Raw genomic sequence first — 18,788 nt, 5'->3', positions numbered from 1 at the left:
GGATTAAAACCTATTATTGCTAAATGATGGGAACCCAACCTTATTCTAGTAGACCACTAGTTTCAAGGTTTAATGGGTAATAACAAGTTATTTAGCAATTAGAGCACTAAGGTATATGATTTAGTGCTATTTACAATAAATTAGGAGGGTGAGTTTAAACTCTTAATGGAATGATAATATTATCTATCAAAAGATTCCACCTATATGAATATAAGAATGGTGCCGCTCTAATCGAGAATTTTAGAGGTTTTATTCTCGTAAATATTCATGAAACCAGGATGAGCACAAGGCCATATAAGTGCTTAAAATTGTAAACTCTTGAACTTGAAGGGTATAAGTAATGTGTGTGATTTTTTGTACTAGCATATGGAGTATATGTTTAATCGATTAGACACCTATTACTTCGTTAGAACTTTAAAATTTACACTAAAAGAATGTTTAATCTTAGTGACACATTCTTTATGTATATACTTGTATGACATTTAAATTTTGTAAACAGTGGGGGATTGAAGGGTATTTAGAAATTTGATTAATTAATATTATTAATATTATTAATATTATTATTAATATTATTAATATTAATAAACAGTTACTAACCGTTTTGTACCATTTGGTTGAAGGAATACAACCTTTTAAGGATTGTGTATGTTCAAAATATTGTGTCTATTGGCTAAAGGGACACAACTCTTTAAGAGTTGTATATGTTCAAAATATTGTATCTATTGGCAATAGAAATGGCACAACCATTTGTATACGTAACTAATCATAATTGCTACGTGCAATATGTATAAATAAGTCCTTGTCCACTATTTCAGATATGGAGTACTAAGCGTACAATTTACACTACTATTAAGAAATTTTCTTTGTTCAAGAGAGTTGAGAATTTCTTACTATTGCTAATTAAGAAATTCTTAGGTTTCATTGTATCTTGGGAGAGTATTGTCATCAACTCTATAGCAACTAAACGTGGGAACAAATATCTTTTTTAAAAAAGCGATCTAATCGTGCCTTAAAACCACTACACAAATATAAAATTTTGTTATCTTTACCATTTTCATATACCCAACAATAACTAACTATAACAGGATTTTGTGTATTTTCGGAACACATATAGATGAATAATCAACTAGATAAACAAATTCCAAGTGCTAACTATATAATAAGGAAAAGTTTTAGAAAAAATGATTTTTTTTTCCTTACAAACATTTAGCTAACTTTATTTTTCTTTCTTAAAAAAAAATTATGTTTGAATTGTTTCTAATTTATAAAAAGGCTCCTTAATTAGATTGATATAATAATAAATAGTTTCACTAAAAAGAAACAATTTTTTTCTGCTAAATCCGATTAACGCTTCTTCTCTATCTAAAATAAAGAATGTTATATATACCATATTTATATATTTTTTGTGCACTTTTCATTTTTAATATTAAAAATAACTAATAAAATATAAAAAAATAATGAAAAATCTATTTTTTATATCACAAATAAATACAGATATAATTTTTTTATTTCTGTGATTAGTTTACACTTTACAGGGGTGTGGAAAAAGACCACGTGGTAAGAACTAAGAAGCGAGGGTTTAAGTTTACGGCGGTGGCATAAGATGGTGTTATTATGTTATGTTAATGTTATGATGCGATCTAACTAAGCCACATACATCGAAACACAACGAACACGAACACCGCAAAACGCAACTCAAAAACGAACACCATCAATGATGGCTTCGGCGTTCGTCAAGCTCGATGATTCTCCAATGTTCCAGAAGCAGGTAAACTATTACTACCTTTACCTGCATCCAGCTTCCATTCAAGTCCTTTTTTCACTTTCTCGCAATCCAATTGCGTTAGTTGCATCCAGCTTCATTTCAGATTTGTTTTCATTTTCACTGTTGTGAAAATCTTTGTATGCTATGATTTGAAGGCATGTTGTAGTGTTTCGATTTGTCCTCTGAGATACTGTTTCATAGTGAACCACAACGATATGAGCTGGAATCTTGAATGGTTAGTTAGTTTAGGATTGAATTAGGTGTTGTGGTTTGTGGAAGATTGTGGAATGAGGATTTAGTTTAGGTCCTTTGGGATGAGCATTAGGTTTGCTTGCTCTGCTAATTTTGAAAATTTCTTTTTTAATTTCTGTAGTTTTTTCCTTGATTTGGAATGAGTAAGCAAATGAGGATTAATGGAGTTAATTTATGTAAGGATGGATGACTCTTGTCTGCTTTATGGTGTCAGCTATGTCTTAGTAGGCAATGGGATTGATTGGCTTTTATTAGTAGAAATAAATAAAGATTCATTATTTATTTATTTTTTTAGTTTATATTTTTTTTAAAGAAAAAAGAAAAAGAACTTGCCTTCTCTTCAATTCATGTGAGGGTAAATTGTCTGTTTCTCCCCTAAAGAAGTATGTGCACTTGTTCTCATGTATCAATGTTGATCAAGATTCTTTGATTCATGGATCCTTTAGAAAGATTAATAGTCATGTACTGGAAGTAGAAAGAATGAAAGATGATTCCTTGCCAATAATTTAGTTTTCTTCGTGGACAGGTATTGTCTCTTGAAGCAAATGCTGATGAGTTAAAGGATCGGTGCCAGAAGTTGTTCAAAGGATGTAAGAAGTTTATGTAAGTCCTTTATGGTATTCCTATATTGGATCTACTATTTTTTTAAATCAATCATTACCATTGTTATGCAAAAACAGTCTGCCCGAGATTTCAAAGCTATAACTTTATACATGAGTGCTTTTTTTTTTTTGCATATAAAGAAGAAATAGGATATTTTTCTCCTCTGCTCATGATTGTTTCAAGTGAATTTCTATCAATCATATGCAAAAAAATTAAATGTTTTTGTTGCATTTGTGGGTGTATAATCTTGGTGTTTTATTTTAACAATTCTTTTTGAGCAAATTTCTTATCCTACTCTCAGGTATCCTTGCTCATCTCTTTGTGAATAAGTATGCATATATGTAATATGGATTTTGTAATTGTAAATTTGGTTGATGATGTATCAACTCTGTTTATCTATAGTGACATCGATTTTGAGAAAATTTAACGTGGCTTTTGATTTTAAGTCTTTTATGTAGCTTAATTTAGTAAACTGCTAGATCGTTCAGAATAATGACTTGTTGTATGGTCTTCCAAGTGAAAGCTTACTACTGAATGATTATGGTATCTAAAATACGTGGTTTAGCCCATCAGATTATTTTGGAATTGCAAATTAGAAAGTAGTTGATTTTTTATCTGTATCTCCTCAGGACAGCTTTGGGGGAAGCATATAATGGAGAAATTGGCTTTGCTGATTCATTAGAAATATTTGGCGGTGGCCTGGATGACCCTGTTAGTGTGTCAATTGGAGGTTGTTAAAAGTCATGATTTTACATATATTCTGTTTTAAAGGTTCATGTTCTGTATTTTATGTAAGTGCTATATTTTTGTAGGTGTAAGTATTACAGAATCTATTTGCTTTCTCTGTTATCTCTTTTCCAGGACCGGTCATATCTAGATTTGTTACTACATTACGTGAGCTAGCTACTTTTAAAGAGCTTCTTCGTTCGCAGGTAAGCCATTGAACATAATGCTGCACCTTTTTCTTGAGGTTTCATGTAGCGATCAAAACTTCCCTTGTGCTACATGAATGCAACGGTCTCTGGTCTTTTATTTACTAGCTTAGATCTTTTTTCCCCTGTGTGTGTCATCTTTTAAATATCAAAGCAAAAACTTGCCATACACATTTAATCATAGTAAGTGTGCCAGGATGATAAGTTGGTTTATTCTAGTGAAGTACCCATTTACTGATGGTATGCAAAGATCTTTATGGAAATTGTGTGGATTATATATATATATATATTTTTCCTGAATGTAGTAATAGTAAAATGGTTATGTTGCTTTGTTTTGTGTGAGATGCGTTGTGCCAAAAGCAGGCCTCACTTGAAGATATAAAAAAATAAATGAAAATTCCTCTAAAAATTTGGAAAATAAATGAAACTTAAATGTTTACACAGAGACAAAATGTTTTGAAGGTTCAAGGAGTGTTTTGTTTGAAAAATAAATTAAAGTAGAGATTTGAGAATTCATTCTTTGTTTAAGTATACTTTTTCTTGAATATTGCGAGATCCAAAGCCGTTTTCCAATCTTCCCCTTTTTTGTTGACAATTGATATCGATTTTTTGTTTGGTAATTATTTGACAGATTTCTTGTATAGGTTGAACATGTGATGATTGACCGGCTCGCGGAGTTTATGAATGTTGATTTGCAAGAGGCAAAGGTTTTTTTTTTTAATACCTTTTTGTCTCAAGCATGAATGTTTGCTTCTATGTTTTATTCTTTTTCTCCTTAATAATATGCATGCTGTATACTTTTGTTTAAATTATCCTTTGTTGGCTGTCAGGATTCTCGGAAACGTTTTGACAAAGCTATGCATTCTTACGATCAGGTATCTAGAAAATGAAATTATCTTTTATCAAATTGATGACTTTATTTGTCACATTGTTTATATATCAAAATATACAGTATGTTCTTGTCACCTTTTTCTAGCCAATTTTTTTCCTTTTTGTTTTAGAATTAAAAAAATCATCTCTCTCTCTCTCTCTCTCTCTCGTGCCCCCCCAAACACACACACACTCTTATAGAATTACAGTATATATATATAACTAGAGCCTAAAAAAAAAAATCTGTTTTCAGCTTTGTTGTGGAAACTGAAAAGAGCAGCTTTTTTAGCTCTATATAAATTGAAGTTATAAACCACTAATTTTAGAATCTGAGAAAAGGCCAGAGTTAGTAATTTCAGTGAATCATATCTATGTTGATAAGTCAATGTTTTGATTGTCCCTGCAATATATATTCTTCCATTTCAGTGCTTGTGATCCACACTGTCAAGCTGATAATCATTTTCCGTTCTCGCTACCTGAATATTCTTCATGTGATGTCTACTTTATCTTTTTTATTTCACCCCTTTCTTCTTGTTTTAGTTGACTTCTTTTGGTTATATTTTAGCTTTTAGAATTCCTCGGAAGAGTGTTGCACATATGCTTGTAATCCTTCCTATGGTTAAGCCTATTTGGACCATATTTGAAGTCATTTGTTCACAGTTGCTATTGATTGGTTTCTATTTCTAAAGGTACTCATGTATCTCTTCAATTTTCAGTCACGAGAAAAATTTGTATCTTTGAAGAAAAATACGCCGGAAGACGTTGTTGCTGAATTAGAAGAGGTTTGCCTTATCAATTTATAAATGATTAGATTGTGAAAAGTTGCTTTTTCTTCAAATTCCGTGCATGCATACTAAAGTTTCCGGCCAGAGTGTACATTGATAACTGGTGTAGAATGTATTTCATCACTTTCTGTATAAATCTAAAATTTATTATAGTCATCGTAATGAGTATATGTAAGTGGTTCTTATCTGATCGAAACTTTAGTTGTGTTTTGTGGCAAAATGTTGATAAAGTTATCACTTTTATTTTCTCATCTCTGCCCAAATTGTTTAAACTTATTCTTGGATAGTTCATTGTTCTTTCTTCAATAAGTGATTATTTCAGACGTGACAACCTAAAAAAGTGATGTTAGTTATATATTGTGTTAAACATATAGCTGGTGTACCATGAAAAGGGCAATATTAGTCTGTAATATCAGTCAGGTTGATACTGGCACACGCTGATATCTATATTCATCTGAATCTAAAAGGGTTGATCTGTTGTAATTTGAAGGAGGCCCGAACTTCATTTTTAAGTGTTGGGGTGTATTGCTTATATGACCATGTATCATTTGGAAATATGTATTGCTGCTAGATCTGAAATTTTGGCTTGATTCACAGATGACTCTGCATATTTGCTCACATGGTTACTAATTATACACTTTTATTGTTATATTTGGCATAGTCCTACTGACCGAGTGAAATTAGTTAATCAATGATCTCGCTGTTCTGGTTCATGACAGGATCTACAAAATTCGAAGTCAGCATTTGAAAAAAGTCGCTTCAATCTAGTATGTCTTGTACAATTATGTATCTTTTGTCTTTGTTATTTGTTGGCATCTCTACAATCTTTTTCATATTATGAACCTGGTTATTGGGTTTTAAGGAGTGCAGGTACACTCTCTCATGAATATCGAAGTGAAAAAGAAGTATGAGTTCTTGGAGTCCATTAGTGCGATAATGGATGCTCATCTAAGATACTTTAAGCTGGTCTGTTATTTGGTTGCTAATTTTTCATTTGTAAACTTTCAGTTTCTTTTCCTTTTGTATTTGACAAGTTGTCTTATAATTTAGGGCTATGAGTTATTGAGCCAAATGGAACCGTATATTCACCAGGTACAAATGGAGTTTTGTTTCATTGTCCAAAAAGCCTTTCATTGAAAATGCGATTTACACTCCACATCTATTTGCAAAATTTGATTAACTTTGAAATAATCTCTTCAATATTTGCTTTTGTAATTTCAGTGATTAAAACCCGATTGCACCATGAAATTTCACACAATCTTATATTTTGTCTTGAACATAGGTGTTAACATGTGCACAACAATCTAAAGAACTGGCTAATATTGAACAAGATAAGCTTGCAAAACGAATCCAAGAATATAGAACACAGGCCGAGTTGGAAAGCACACGAGCTTCTAACAACACGGAACCCTTGCCAGGTGCTGATGGCACACATGTTGTAGGTTTGAACACTTACAAAGGCTTTGAAGGAGGGATGCAGCCTGCGGCCAAAGGGGAGGCAAGTAAATGGCCTTTTTCTGGTTAAATATATGAAAGTTCTCCTGCACATGCTATATGCATTGTTACCTCTTCATTTATTTTGTTTATTATTTTTATTTTATGACTTGTAATTCTTTTTTTCCACCCTTGGTTTTAGGTTCAAACAGTTAAACAGGGCTATCTATTAAAACGCTCTTCAAGCTCACGAGGAGATTGGAAACGGAGGTTCTTTGTACTTGATAACCAGGGGAGTTTATTTTATTACAGCATGAAGGGACCCAAACCCAAGGTAGTTATTTATTTCAAAAACATATTTTGTACTATTAGTCTGGATACCTTGAATTTTGAAATCTATTTCATCCTTTCTTCATATCATTCCATTTGGTTTGTGTTTTCATTTTTTATTTTCAATTTCACTGTTTTCTATTTTTAAGATTTTGTAAAGAAAAAGTGAAAATAAGAAATAAAAATTGGAAACAAGATTTTATTGTTTTTATTTTTTTCTTCACAAAATCTTGAAAATAGAGAAAATTGGAAATAAAAACACAAACCAAACAAACCCATGTCACTTATATTACTATTCATTCTAATTAGGGTGGGTGTGTGTATATCTTCAAATTGTTTGGTGGAAATTGTCTCCTCTCATCAGTCAAAGAAGACAAACAAACAATATAGCTCAAAGCTAATAAGGCAATATATATAATCCTAACATTTTGAAGTTGACACCAGTTTGGCCTTAAAAGAAAATATGATATCTAGTCCGAATGCAGCTGAATTTTGACATCAATTTCATCTTACCATCAAATCATCAATAACTTCACTAACTTCGATTACTGGTTGTAATAATACATATTTGTTTCATATTTTTGTTTTGACCTCTTGATGATCTGTTAATTCTTTTCTTCCAATCTGTCCCCCAGGGTGCTCAGTCATATAATTATAATCGTCCTCCTGAACAAAATAGTGGCATGTTTGGTAGATTTCGATCAAGGCACAACAGGTCATCATCACAAAATGAGGATGCTTTGGGTTGTTGTTCAATTGATCTGTGCACATCCTCTATAAAGATGGATGCAGAGGATACAGATCTACGTCTTTGCTTCCGTATAATTTCTCCCTCAAAAACATATACACTGCAGGTGACTGATTGACTTATTTCTTATATTTGAAGTAACGAATCATTAGATATTCCTCTATAATAATGTGTGAGCTTATCATGGTGATAACAAAACGTAAATTTCTCTTGCACTTACCTCTCATTCGTGTGAGATAAATTTTTTTCTTGTTTAGAACCTAACGTGGGGATTATGGACATTCTGTTTGTTAAAGTTGTACCACTGAATGTTTTAGGTTTAGTTTCTTCTCTATATCTTGCATCAGAGGCCGTGTGCTGGTTTATTGTAGTTCCATATTGTTTTTTGTTAGTTGACTCTGCATATTGTTTCTATCAGGCAGAAAATGAAGCTGATAGGATGGACTGGGTAAACAAAATTACTGGGGCTGTCACGTCGCTCTTTAATTCTCACTTTCTTCAACAGGTTATCTATTTGCACGTTTTGAAGCATAGCACTATGTATAATGTCCTTATGAGATTTTAACACTATTCCATTGTAATTTCTGCAGCCTCGTTATGATAGAGAAAATAGAAACTCAGCAACTGGTGCTTCGTCAACTAGTCAATCAGAGGATGGTGACAAATATTTGATGGATGACATATATCCAAAGGAAGTCCATAGTGTCTCTAAGATTTTAAGGGGAATTCCTGGGAATGATAAATGTGCTGAATGCAGTGCTGCTGATCCGGACTGGGCATCTTTAAACCTTGGCATATTACTCTGTATAGAATGCTCTGGAGTGCATCGAAATCTTGGAGTTCATATCTCGAAGGTGCATGCTTTAATATATAAAGGAAAACCATTTATTTTACTTCTACTTGGAAATGAGAAAAATTTTATAAACTGGGTGAAATTTGTTTTGAAGTTTACCTTTAATTTTCCTTAGTTTGTGATTTAAAGGTTTTACTTCTTGATCTTAGTTCTCTGGGATGGTCATATGGCAGTATTGCACTACAGTGCTAACATATTTTTGTAGAATCTCTTTCTTTCTGTCTGAAGGACACTTGTTTTCTTTTTTGGTATTAACAAACTGTTACCATTTTCTGAAGTTTATTATATTTTATCTGCCAACCACAGGTGAGATCTATAACATTAGATGTTAAGGTATGGGAGCCTACTATTTTGGATTTATTTGATAAGTTGGGTAATGCTTATTGTAATTCGATATGGGAAGGCATGCTTCTACTTGGTAATGAAAGGTAAAATTTTGGCTCATTAACCAATGTACATTATGTGCTACATATCTGTTGATTTATTTAGTAGTTGAGCTTGTGATCCTTTCTTTTTGGGAACAATTATCTGCAGAGTAGGTGAATCAAATGGGCCAGCAAAACCATGTTTCATGGATGCCTTCCAAGATAAGGAAAAGTACATACAGGCAAAGGTAAGAATTTCAGTTCAATTTCACTTTTTATCTGCATGTGACTATGTATGTGGATTATGGTAGTAGGAGCAGCTTGATGTGTTAAAATGCAATTTTTATTTTCTCCATGTAAGATAGGCACAATTTGTCTGTTTTATAAGGTTTTTTATGCATGACCTGATTGGTTTTCTAGGCACAGGAAAAATATTCAAAGAAATATTGTTGTTGACTTTATTGAGGTATTTATAGATAATACATCCATAACCACTACCATTTTGGAATCTGTTATAATTGCTTTTGAATGATCCTAAGTTGTAGTTATGTCCAAACGTGTTAGGGAGTTATTATAGACGAAAGAGTGATACTGTTATCAGAACCCTTGCAGCTTGGCATTATGTTATGGATTGATGTACTAGATAAGGAACCCTATGCTTTCTTCAGTTTTTATTCTGATATAATTTTTTTATTTATTTATTTTTTTTTTGTAATCAGTATGTACAGAAATCATTAATTATCAGAGAAGAGGATGTTCCCGGGAATCCTTCAGTTTCTGTAAGAATCTGGCTAGCGGTTCAAGCTATGAATGTACGAGAAGTATATCGCCTTATTGTAATCTCAAACTCAAATGTAGTAAATACGAAATATGATGATGTGGTTTCCCATGCTGATGCTAAAGCCCTGGACTTAGAATGTATTATATTGGAAGGCCATGAGCAGGATTCTGAATCTTGCCTCAGCATTAAACAGACTAATGAGACACAGAAGTGTTTCCATGGTTGGTCATTATTACATCTAGCATGTCATTCTGAACATGCACTAATGGTTGAGTTGTTACTTCAATTTGCTGCTGATGTAAACATGCAAGACTATCATGGTAGAACACCCTTGCACCATTGCATCACCGGTGGAAAAAATTCACTGGCGAAGTTTCTGTTGAGAAGGTAATAAACTAATACTTTTTGTTTAAGCCATTGTTTTACCGTGTTTCCATTATTCTCCTTTTATTCTGCCGAGCTTTTCATGTTTTATTTTGCATCAATTACATATACTTATGTGTGCGTGTGAGAGAAAGAGTTGTATTAAGCTTGCTAGTATCTTTATCCTACTTTCAAGACTTACATGCAAATTAATCAGGGGTGCTAGACCGTCAGTTAAAGATGCCGGCGGACTCACTGTACTTGAAAGAGCAATGGAGATGGGGGCAATAACCGACGAAGAACTATTCATCATGCTTGCTGAACACCAGTAAAGATGGAAACGGTATATAAACTGAGTTAACACTTAACAATGTTGAGGATAATCTTTTGTTTATCAAGCACAATGAGTTTGTCTTATTTATGTGCCTATATCTTAACTGAATTTCACCCGAGTCCCCATATTTCTTGCTATTATAGAGAATGCTTCTGATCATCCCATGAACACCTCTAATGAAAATCTTAATATATTCAAGTTACTTGCAAAAAGTGTTGCTCTATTTTATGTTCACTTCTTATTTAGAAGAGTACTGAACATAACATTGAAGGCCGTAGAACCAATAACTATATCTCGCTCTCAGGAAAAAAGATGAATATTGTAATTTATTGATCCCTGTTTATTAGCCTCAAAAAGTCATTTAATTGTGTTGAATTGACCCTTAACCTTTGGCTTTCCATCGGTTTTTCTAATATCTGGCAGGTGGCAGCTAAGACTTTGATATGGTGTGGAATTCGGAGACTAACAGCTCCTTCCTTTTACGAAACCGAACCTCTGCTGATTGCATTTTGAGACTCCAAAATCCATTTTACAACACAAAAACCGCCTAATTGAGAAATGACAATTATTATAGTAATGTGCTATATCTTATTGTGTACTTTACATTCATTGATTTTTTCGGTTTGAAGTTCAATCAGAAAAGCACGTGTACAGGTGTAAACAAGGCACATTTTGATGCCTTCGTTGGAAAACCATTAATGTTTTGCCCTCACCTCAAATTCGAGGTGCTTGGTGGAGTTTATTAATGTGGAATTATATCGTGTGTGTATTATCTTTTACTTTTGAAAATGTGGACATTTTATATCGAAAATGTCTAAAAGTTAAAGCAAAAAAACCATGCTACAAGCAAATGACAAATATACTCCTAAAGTGAAAATTAGATGACCTAATGGTTGTGTTTTAATGTGTAGATGTAGTGAGAGTCTTGGCGCCTAACGGTTAACTTTTAACTTATCTTTCACGAGGGATGGGCTGATTGAGAATGCACATTAAATTCTATGTAGGAGTTTTGATGGTCCAAGTTATATGTATATTGGTTTAATACTCTGGCCCAAAGTGCACTTCAGGTATTCTACGGTATACAACTATACATCAGTTCTATTGTTGAGGAGAACAATTTATTACTCTCATCCGAAAGAGCACTTTAATACACTGGTTTATTATTCGTACGGCAGTGTAGGTATGTGCAATGGTTTGGTACCTTTAATAATCCTAAAGAGCATTGGGTTCTTTTTTTTTTTAGTGAGGGATTAAATTTGTTTGGTACACTTGATTGTTACTCCTAAACGCTATTTAGGTAAATGGGGTGGTATACATTGGTTTTGTAGTTCAGGTGCAAACTGTTGGGGGTTTAATAGAACTCTAATGAATTTACATTTATTCTCAGCGTTATCCTCATTTACAGAATAATATACCTATATATATTCATCAGAAAATCCACCATTCATGTATCTCAGACACAACTTGAAACACAAGCTCTCAAGGCCACCAAGATGATGAGCTTGCTTGAGTTTGTTATTGTATTTGTAGCCATTCTCTTATTCTTTTTCATCCATCTTTGGAGGTGCAATAGAAATACCCCCCTCACATATTGGCCCTTAATTGGTATGCTACCAGGGATTTTGTGTAATTTGCCCAATATCCATGATCACCTTACCTCAGTCTTGAAACACCATGGAGGTACTTTTAAGTTTAGAGGACCTTGGCTCACAAACATTAACTTTGTCCTCACCAGTGATCCTATGAACGTGCACCACATTACAAGCAAGAACTTTGGCAACTATGGCAAAGGTTCTGAGTTCCACGAGATTTTTGAGATTTTGGGAGACGGAATATTCAATTCTGACTCCCATAAATGGAAGTACAACAGAGATATACTGCAATTATTGTTCAGACAAAACGTCTTCAAGAATGTTGTTCAAAAAGTTAGTCATAAGAAGCTGGAGAGTTGCTTGATTCCACTTCTCAATCATGCTTCAGAATCAGGAACTGTTGTGGACTTGCAAGACATGTTTCAGAGGTTAACCTTTGACAGCATATGCTCCATAGTGTTGGGATTCGATCCTAAATGCCTTCCCAACAATCCCACTGAATTCCAAGAGGTTGCTTTTGAGAAAGCTTTCAACAAAATGGAAGATACAATCTTCTACAGACACATTGTCCCAAGGTGTTTGTGGAAGCTACAAAAACGGCTTCAAATTGGACAAGAGAAGAACTCCAATGAATCCCAACAAATTGTTGACCAATTCTTGCACCAATGTATATCATCAAGAAATGAAGAGCAAAGCGGAGTCAATTGCGCGAAAGATGATGAATCAAACTTTGATATGCTAAAAGCTCTTGTGGAGGAACGAGGAATCGGACAAATAAACGACAAGTTTCTAAAAGACACGGCGATTAATCTCCTTGCAGCAGGCAGGGACACAATTAGTGCATGTCTTAGTTGGTTCTTTTGGCTTGTTTCAACTCATCCTTTTGTTGAAGCTAAGATCCTTGAAGAAATCAAAGAAAAGTTGAGAACCAATGATGAGAATTGGCTTGCTTCAGGGGTGGAAGATCTTAACAAGCTAGTTTACCTGCATGGAGCTCTATGTGAAACTCTGAGGCTCTTCCCTCCAGTGCCATTTGAGCACAAATGTGCCATCAAATCTGATATACTTCCAAGTGGAGATTGTGTTAGTCCAAATACTATGATCTATTACTCTCTGTACTCAATGGGAAGAATGGAACAAACATGGGGAAAAGATTGCTTGGAATTCAAGCCAGAAAGGTGGGTTTCAGAAAAAGGAATCAATATACACATACCATCATACAAGTTCATAGCTTTTAATGCAGGCCCAAGAAGTTGTTTGGGAAAAAGTATAAGCTTCATTCAGATGAAGATCATTGCCATTGCTTTGCTGTGGAACTTTCAGTTTCAGGTGGTAGAAGGCCATAATGTTTGTCCAAGTGTTTCTGTTGTCCTTCACATGAAACATGGCTTGAAGGTCAATGTTACTAAAAGAAGCATTTGATGGATGGAAATGGAAGCATGCATGGGGCTTCATATGATTTATTTGTCTTATTGTTTTCATTTGTGATTGCTATTAACTTCTTTGATAAATTATGCATTGTTTGATTTATTTATTTATTTGTTTTTAAGTTTAACCGTGTGATTTCTTATCTTGAAATATAGTTAAAGACATAATAATAAACTCTATCTTTCTTTGTGGAGATGTTATTCTAATGTTTTCTTCTACTTTTTTTTTAAATAATGAATAAACAAATAAATAAATAAATATTTTTAACTATGAAAGATATAAATTTATTTTATACCCATCAAATCAAAGACTATACTAGTTACACAAAACTACATAACAAACTACTCATTTTAAGTAGTTCGTTTTATATTTCAAACGAATTCAATCTTCAAATTAATTTACGAATTTCATTATTAAATATGTCATCATTCAAATTTTTTCGGTTAGAAACAATAATTTATTTAAGGATTTAATTAACTTGTACGCTAAGAATACATTTTAAAATATAATAATAAAAAAATTATAATACTTTTTGATATAACTGCTAGAATTTGAGAATGGGGTTGAATCAAGTTACCTCAGAATAGAACTTATTAGGTTCTGTTTTTGCGAAAGTTAAATATGTAGGAAATTTTTTCGTTTTGTATCATACTCAGATAGAAACAGAGAAGAAAAAAAGAGATAGAGGCCAGCATGTATCTTGGTTCGATTTCCAAGGTGTTTGTGAAATCTACAATCACCAATACTAATGAATTATAATCTAATTCATCTAGTATCTACCACTAAACTTTCTTCACCAAAGCTCAACTTCCCAAGTGCTGTCCCAACTTGGAAGAAAAACTCAAACAGATTCAACACACCACCAACACCAAGTGCTCTCCCAACTTGTCAAGGAGAACTAATCCTAGTTCACTGAAACCAAATTACATAGAAACAATTCATCTGACGTTTTCATGCATCTCTCTAACCTTTTCTCTCATGACTTTTTTTTTGTTTTACTCACATGATTAGCCTTTTTCTCAATTACAGAAAGATGACATTAGATATATATAACAATGAAAATCAGAAATGAAGCACAAGTAGAAGAAAAAGAATTCAGCTCAAGTATGTTGAGATGATGCTCTTGAATTTTGCTCTTTTTTTTTTTGTTCTCCAATGATGAAGTGAGGCCAGATTTATAGATGCATATTGATCTACCAATTCTTCTTTATTGCCTCTTCCTATTTCTTATACCATCTGCCTGTTAAAGCTATCTCCATTGGCATGCAATGTTTTTTTCATTCTGCTCCATTAACTCAGCTTGTTAAAGAGTTGTTCCACCACCTCTGCTTTTTGTAAAAAAATTTTACTATTTCTGTTGTTCTTGTATTGCTTTATTGCTTTTGCCTGTTTCATTTTACTCTTTCTTTTCTCTGAATGTTGATCCTCTAATATTTTTGTAGTAGTGACATTGTCCTTGTGTTTTATTTTTTTTAGAGTCCCACATATCCTTATTATATTGTTAATGTCCTTTTGTTTCAAAAATGAAGACAAATGTTCTTTTATCACTTTACAAATGCAGAACCTTTTTCTTTTGCATTTTTGATGAACGGTGCTTGTGAAAGGCATTGGGTTATGCATTGAATTGAAGCATGAAAGGAATACTTAGATAATATTGTTTGGCTGAGAAATGAATAATGGGCCTCCATCACTAAAATACATATTAAATCATAATTGAACTTTTAATCCAATAAATATTTGTCATTATAATTTGTTTATCAAAGTTAATCTTAACTCAACACCTTTGATGTATTCAAATATTCAATACATTAAAAACGTAAAAAAAATTAATGGGTTAATGCTCAAATTCGTTCTTGAAAGATCACGTGATATTCATTTTCGTCTTCAAATAATTTTTTAATCAAATTAGTCCCTGAAAGATAAACTGTAAGTCAAATTAGTTTTTCCGTCAGTTGGATGATAACGTGTCACGTTAAGTGCCACGTGGCATGCCAGTGTCACTTGACATGTAAAAAAGTTTTTTATTAGTCAAAATAATCTTTGAAAGTCCAAACGTAAGTCATTTTCATCCTTCAAATTTTAAAAATTAGTCAAACTAGTCCTTATATAATTTTTTTTATTTTTTTCATAATATTAAATTTAAATTATTTTTTGATACTACTAATTTTAATAGAAATGTAATTGACAAACAAAACATTAGTAATTGTATCTTTTCTTCTTAAAAATTTTTCAATAAAATTATCTCTCTCCTTTAATTCTTCTCAAAATCTCTCTTATTCTTTTCTATTCTAAAGTCTTTTTCCTTACATTATTGCATTTTGCTGGAATATATATATACTCAAAATTGAAATGTATGTATTTATTAACCTAAACAAAGTTATATGCTCAAAATCAAAATTTATGTATGTTAACCTAAACAAAGTTATACCACTATTTTTTTTCTACTACATCTTTTTTTTTTCATTACGGTATTATTTACATATAGGATGTAATGGTAGTGATACTTAGAGTCAAAATTTAAGAAGATCCACAAATTTTGCTTCAATTCCTATATAAACTGGTAGTGATAAACCAGTTTTTCAATTATTGAGTTTTACTATATAAATTAAATAATAATAAAAATTATAATTTTAAAAAATTTAAAAGATTTAAAATTTAAAATAATTACTATATTATTTAGTAAAATTTAAAATATTAAATTTTTAAATATATAATCAACAATAATTTGATAAACTCATTTAAATAAAAAAATTCACATAAAAAATTACAATTTGAAAATGTAAAATTTTAAAATACAAATGACAAAATAACTTTATAAAAATTTAATTATTTTTATTATTTTATGTAAAAAGAATTTTGTTTATTAAGGTTTAAAAAATAATATTAAAATTAGTAGTAAAAAAATTATTATAAATTTAATATTTAAAAAAAATATATAAAGATTAGTTTGACTAATTTTTAAAATTTGAGGGATAAAAATGATTTACGTCTAAACTTTCAAGAACTATTTTGACTAATAAAAACTTTTTTACATGTCAAGTGACACGTGACATGCCACGTGTCACTGACCTGTCATGTGGTACTTAACGTGACACGTCATCATCCAACTTACGGAAGGACTAATTTGACTTATAGTTGATCTTTCAGGGACTAATTTGATTAAAAAAATTGTTCGGGGACGAAAATGAAGATCGCGTGATCTTTTAAAAACGAATTTGAGCATTATTTTTATAAAATATTTTCTTTTATAATATGTTCAATTTATACCCTTAGGGCACAAATGAGCAAAAGTGCAAAACCCTTTTAATACAAGTTTTCGACATTTAACATTTTAAAATTGTCCGTAAAACACTTATTGACTAAATAATAATAATAATAATAATAATAATAATAATAATTAGAGAAGCGAATGGCGAAATGATCGAGCTGAAAGGTTAACTACATTTAAGTTAAGTAGTAAAATATATGAAGCTATGACCCTTGCCTTTATTTATTAATTTCACTAATGAATCGGTGGTTCAAAAGCCTTTTTGACCCTCCAAGTAATGAAAGAGTCAAGGTCCTTGGTTATTAACTCTAATTAGGGGAATGTTAGGGGGACAATGATTTTGTTGAATAACAGGAATAACTACCAATTAAATAAAAATACATTACATTTTTAAATTAATTATCTAAATTTTAATATTAAAATAACCATCCGTACACTAATAAAATGAACATCCGATATATCTATTGTTTATATTGTTTAATATTTTCATTGTCTACCTATACTTTTCCTAATAATTAAAATAGAGAAAATCTAGGGATCAATATTTTGATTAAAATTTGATTAACATTTAATTAGTAAAAAAAAATGAATATTTTCACATTATTAAATAAAATTTTATACCATTAAAAATACCAATAATAACTCATTAATAACTACAAATAACAAAATTTGTTGACTTCCTAGCACTCCTCTAATAATTATATGGATTCATAGATGTATGTGTACAAAAATTGAAAAATATCAACAACTTAGTATATTAGTTAATTATTAGAAGAAAAAAAAATCATCTGCCCTCTAAAATTTCTACGGTTATATATATCTGAATTCAAATCACATAACCCAAAGAAAAAAAAAAAGAAAAAGAATGAAAGGAGAGCGAATGGGAAGGTTGCCGATTTTGGCAGTGTTAACAAGTTTTGTAAACATACTTCCATTATGTTTGTTGGCTCAAAACTCTCCACAAGACTATCTTAAAGTTCACAATGCTGCACGTGCAATAGTTGGAGTTGAACCTTTAGTATGGGACTCTGAGTTAGAATCATATGCTAACAAATTATTGAGTAGGCATACTGTAGACTGTTTGAGGGTGGAACAGATTCAGTATACTCTCTATGGCCGGAACTTTGCATCATATGATTCCTCATTGGAAAACTTTTCAGGTGCAGATGCCGTGGCATCATGGGTGGAACAGAGACAAAATTATGATTACAAATCCAACTCTTGCATTGATGGTACCCCTACATGTCTTACCTACATTCAGGTTGTTTCCAAGGCATCTACTCATTTAGGGTGTGCTAGAGTCAAGTGCATCAATGGAGACACTCTGGTTGGGTGTTATTATCACCCTGCTCCTATTGCAGGTCAACGCCCCTACTGATTAATTAGTATTTACCAAATAATCCAAATTAAACTCAAAGGCTAATACTCCAAATTAATCTTTAACAAATTTTAATTACCAAATCAGATTTTACGTTACATTTTTATTACTTAAACAAATTAATTCTTATATCAAATTGCTCGTATGCGTGGATGAAATTATTTAAGAATTTTTAAAAAATATTATGAGCTAGAGTAGTTGGTATTTTTATTAAATAATGATGAAGAATGATTTATATTTTCTTTTTTATCCAAGATATGAAGTGTGATTTTTTTTCAATAAAATAAAAAAAATTGATGATTGATTTGGTAATTTAAATTTATTATTAAGACTATGTGTCCAATTAAATTCTTTTAAAGACTAATTTGGAGTGTTAATCTAATGTAATCTGGATATGATATATATAAGTTTGTTGCACTTGTACTGCGGTTGTTGGTCTTGCAGTTTTTTATGGTTATTTTGGTTTACAGTTATATGGTTGTGTATGTTTGTTAAGCCTTGTGTTCTATTTCTATATATGCTGGTATACTTTTTCATGTAATAATTAGAAGAGTTTAATTTTGATACACAGTGGTGCAATTACGTCTTTTTTTTAGATAAATTATCACGTAGTCAATATAAAAAGTAGTTATTTTTATTGATATAATATCATGTAATTAAATGTATATGTAAAATTATTTTACATTGACAATGTATTAAAATTAAAT

At 31.6% G+C, this 18,788-nt stretch overlaps 3 protein-coding genes across 6 annotated transcripts; all 3 read left to right on the top strand.

Annotated features, from left to right (window-relative positions):
• Positions 1-1,599: 1,599 nt before the first annotated feature.
• Positions 1,600-11,171, top strand: LOC107477159 (ADP-ribosylation factor GTPase-activating protein AGD2). 4 transcript variants are annotated; one of them, XM_016097125.3, is made up of 20 exons: positions 1,600-1,768; positions 2,544-2,620; positions 3,250-3,350; positions 3,482-3,552; positions 4,197-4,259; positions 4,383-4,427; positions 5,139-5,204; positions 5,927-5,974; positions 6,078-6,173; positions 6,258-6,299; positions 6,490-6,705; positions 6,844-6,975; positions 7,607-7,825; positions 8,138-8,224; positions 8,310-8,573; positions 8,879-9,000; positions 9,107-9,185; positions 9,657-10,105; positions 10,299-10,424; positions 10,839-11,171. In XM_016097125.3, the coding sequence occupies exons 1-19, from the start codon at positions 1,715-1,717 to the stop codon at positions 10,411-10,413; spliced, it is 2,346 nt and encodes a 781-aa protein (XP_015952611.1). In that variant the 5' UTR covers positions 1,600-1,714; the 3' UTR covers positions 10,414-10,424; positions 10,839-11,171. The 4 variants fall into 4 exon arrangements, 3 of the variants coding, with proteins under 3 accessions (XP_015952611.1, XP_020993142.1, XP_015952612.1); XM_021137483.2 differs by having other exon boundaries at positions 1,697-1,768; positions 3,255-3,350; XM_016097126.3 differs by having other exon boundaries at positions 1,697-1,768; positions 3,255-3,350; positions 4,184-4,259.
• Positions 11,172-11,296: 125 nt separating this feature from the next.
• Positions 11,297-13,429, top strand: LOC107477160 (alkane hydroxylase MAH1-like). Its single transcript, XM_016097129.3, has one exon. It carries the CDS (start codon positions 11,909-11,911, stop codon positions 13,427-13,429), a length of 1,521 nt encoding a protein of 506 aa, XP_015952615.1. The 5' UTR covers positions 11,297-11,908.
• Positions 13,430-17,583: 4,154 nt separating this feature from the next.
• LOC107477224 (pathogenesis-related protein 1B) lies at positions 17,584-18,081 on the top strand. Its single transcript, XM_016097207.1, has one exon. It carries the CDS (start codon positions 17,584-17,586, stop codon positions 18,079-18,081), a length of 498 nt encoding a protein of 165 aa, XP_015952693.1.
• Positions 18,082-18,788: the final 707 nt, after the last annotated feature.

The sequence above is a fragment of the Arachis duranensis genome, chromosome 3 (assembly GCF_000817695.3).
Source record: "Arachis duranensis cultivar V14167 chromosome 3, aradu.V14167.gnm2.J7QH, whole genome shotgun sequence".
NCBI lineage: Eukaryota > Viridiplantae > Streptophyta > Magnoliopsida > Fabales > Fabaceae > Arachis > Arachis duranensis.
This window is presented reverse-complemented; position numbering and strand designations above follow the sequence as displayed.

Excerpts from the sequence above, each read along its gene's own strand:
- LOC107477160 (XM_016097129.3), top strand. The coding sequence starts at position 11,909 with ATGATGAGCTTGCTTGAGTTTGTTATTGTATTTGTAGCCATTCTCTTA.
- LOC107477159 (XM_016097125.3), top strand. The coding sequence starts at position 1,715 with ATGATGGCTTCGGCGTTCGTCAAGCTCGATGATTCTCCAATGTTCCAG. Across the intron at positions 1,769-2,543 it reads CTCCAATGTTCCAGAAGCAG|GTATTGTCTCTTGAAGCAAA; the intron begins GTAAACTATTAC and ends CTTCGTGGACAG. Across the intron at positions 3,351-3,481 it reads TGTTAGTGTGTCAATTGGAG|GACCGGTCATATCTAGATTT; the intron begins GTTGTTAAAAGT and ends TCTCTTTTCCAG.
- LOC107477224 (XM_016097207.1), top strand. The coding sequence starts at position 17,584 with ATGGGAAGGTTGCCGATTTTGGCAGTGTTAACAAGTTTTGTAAACATA.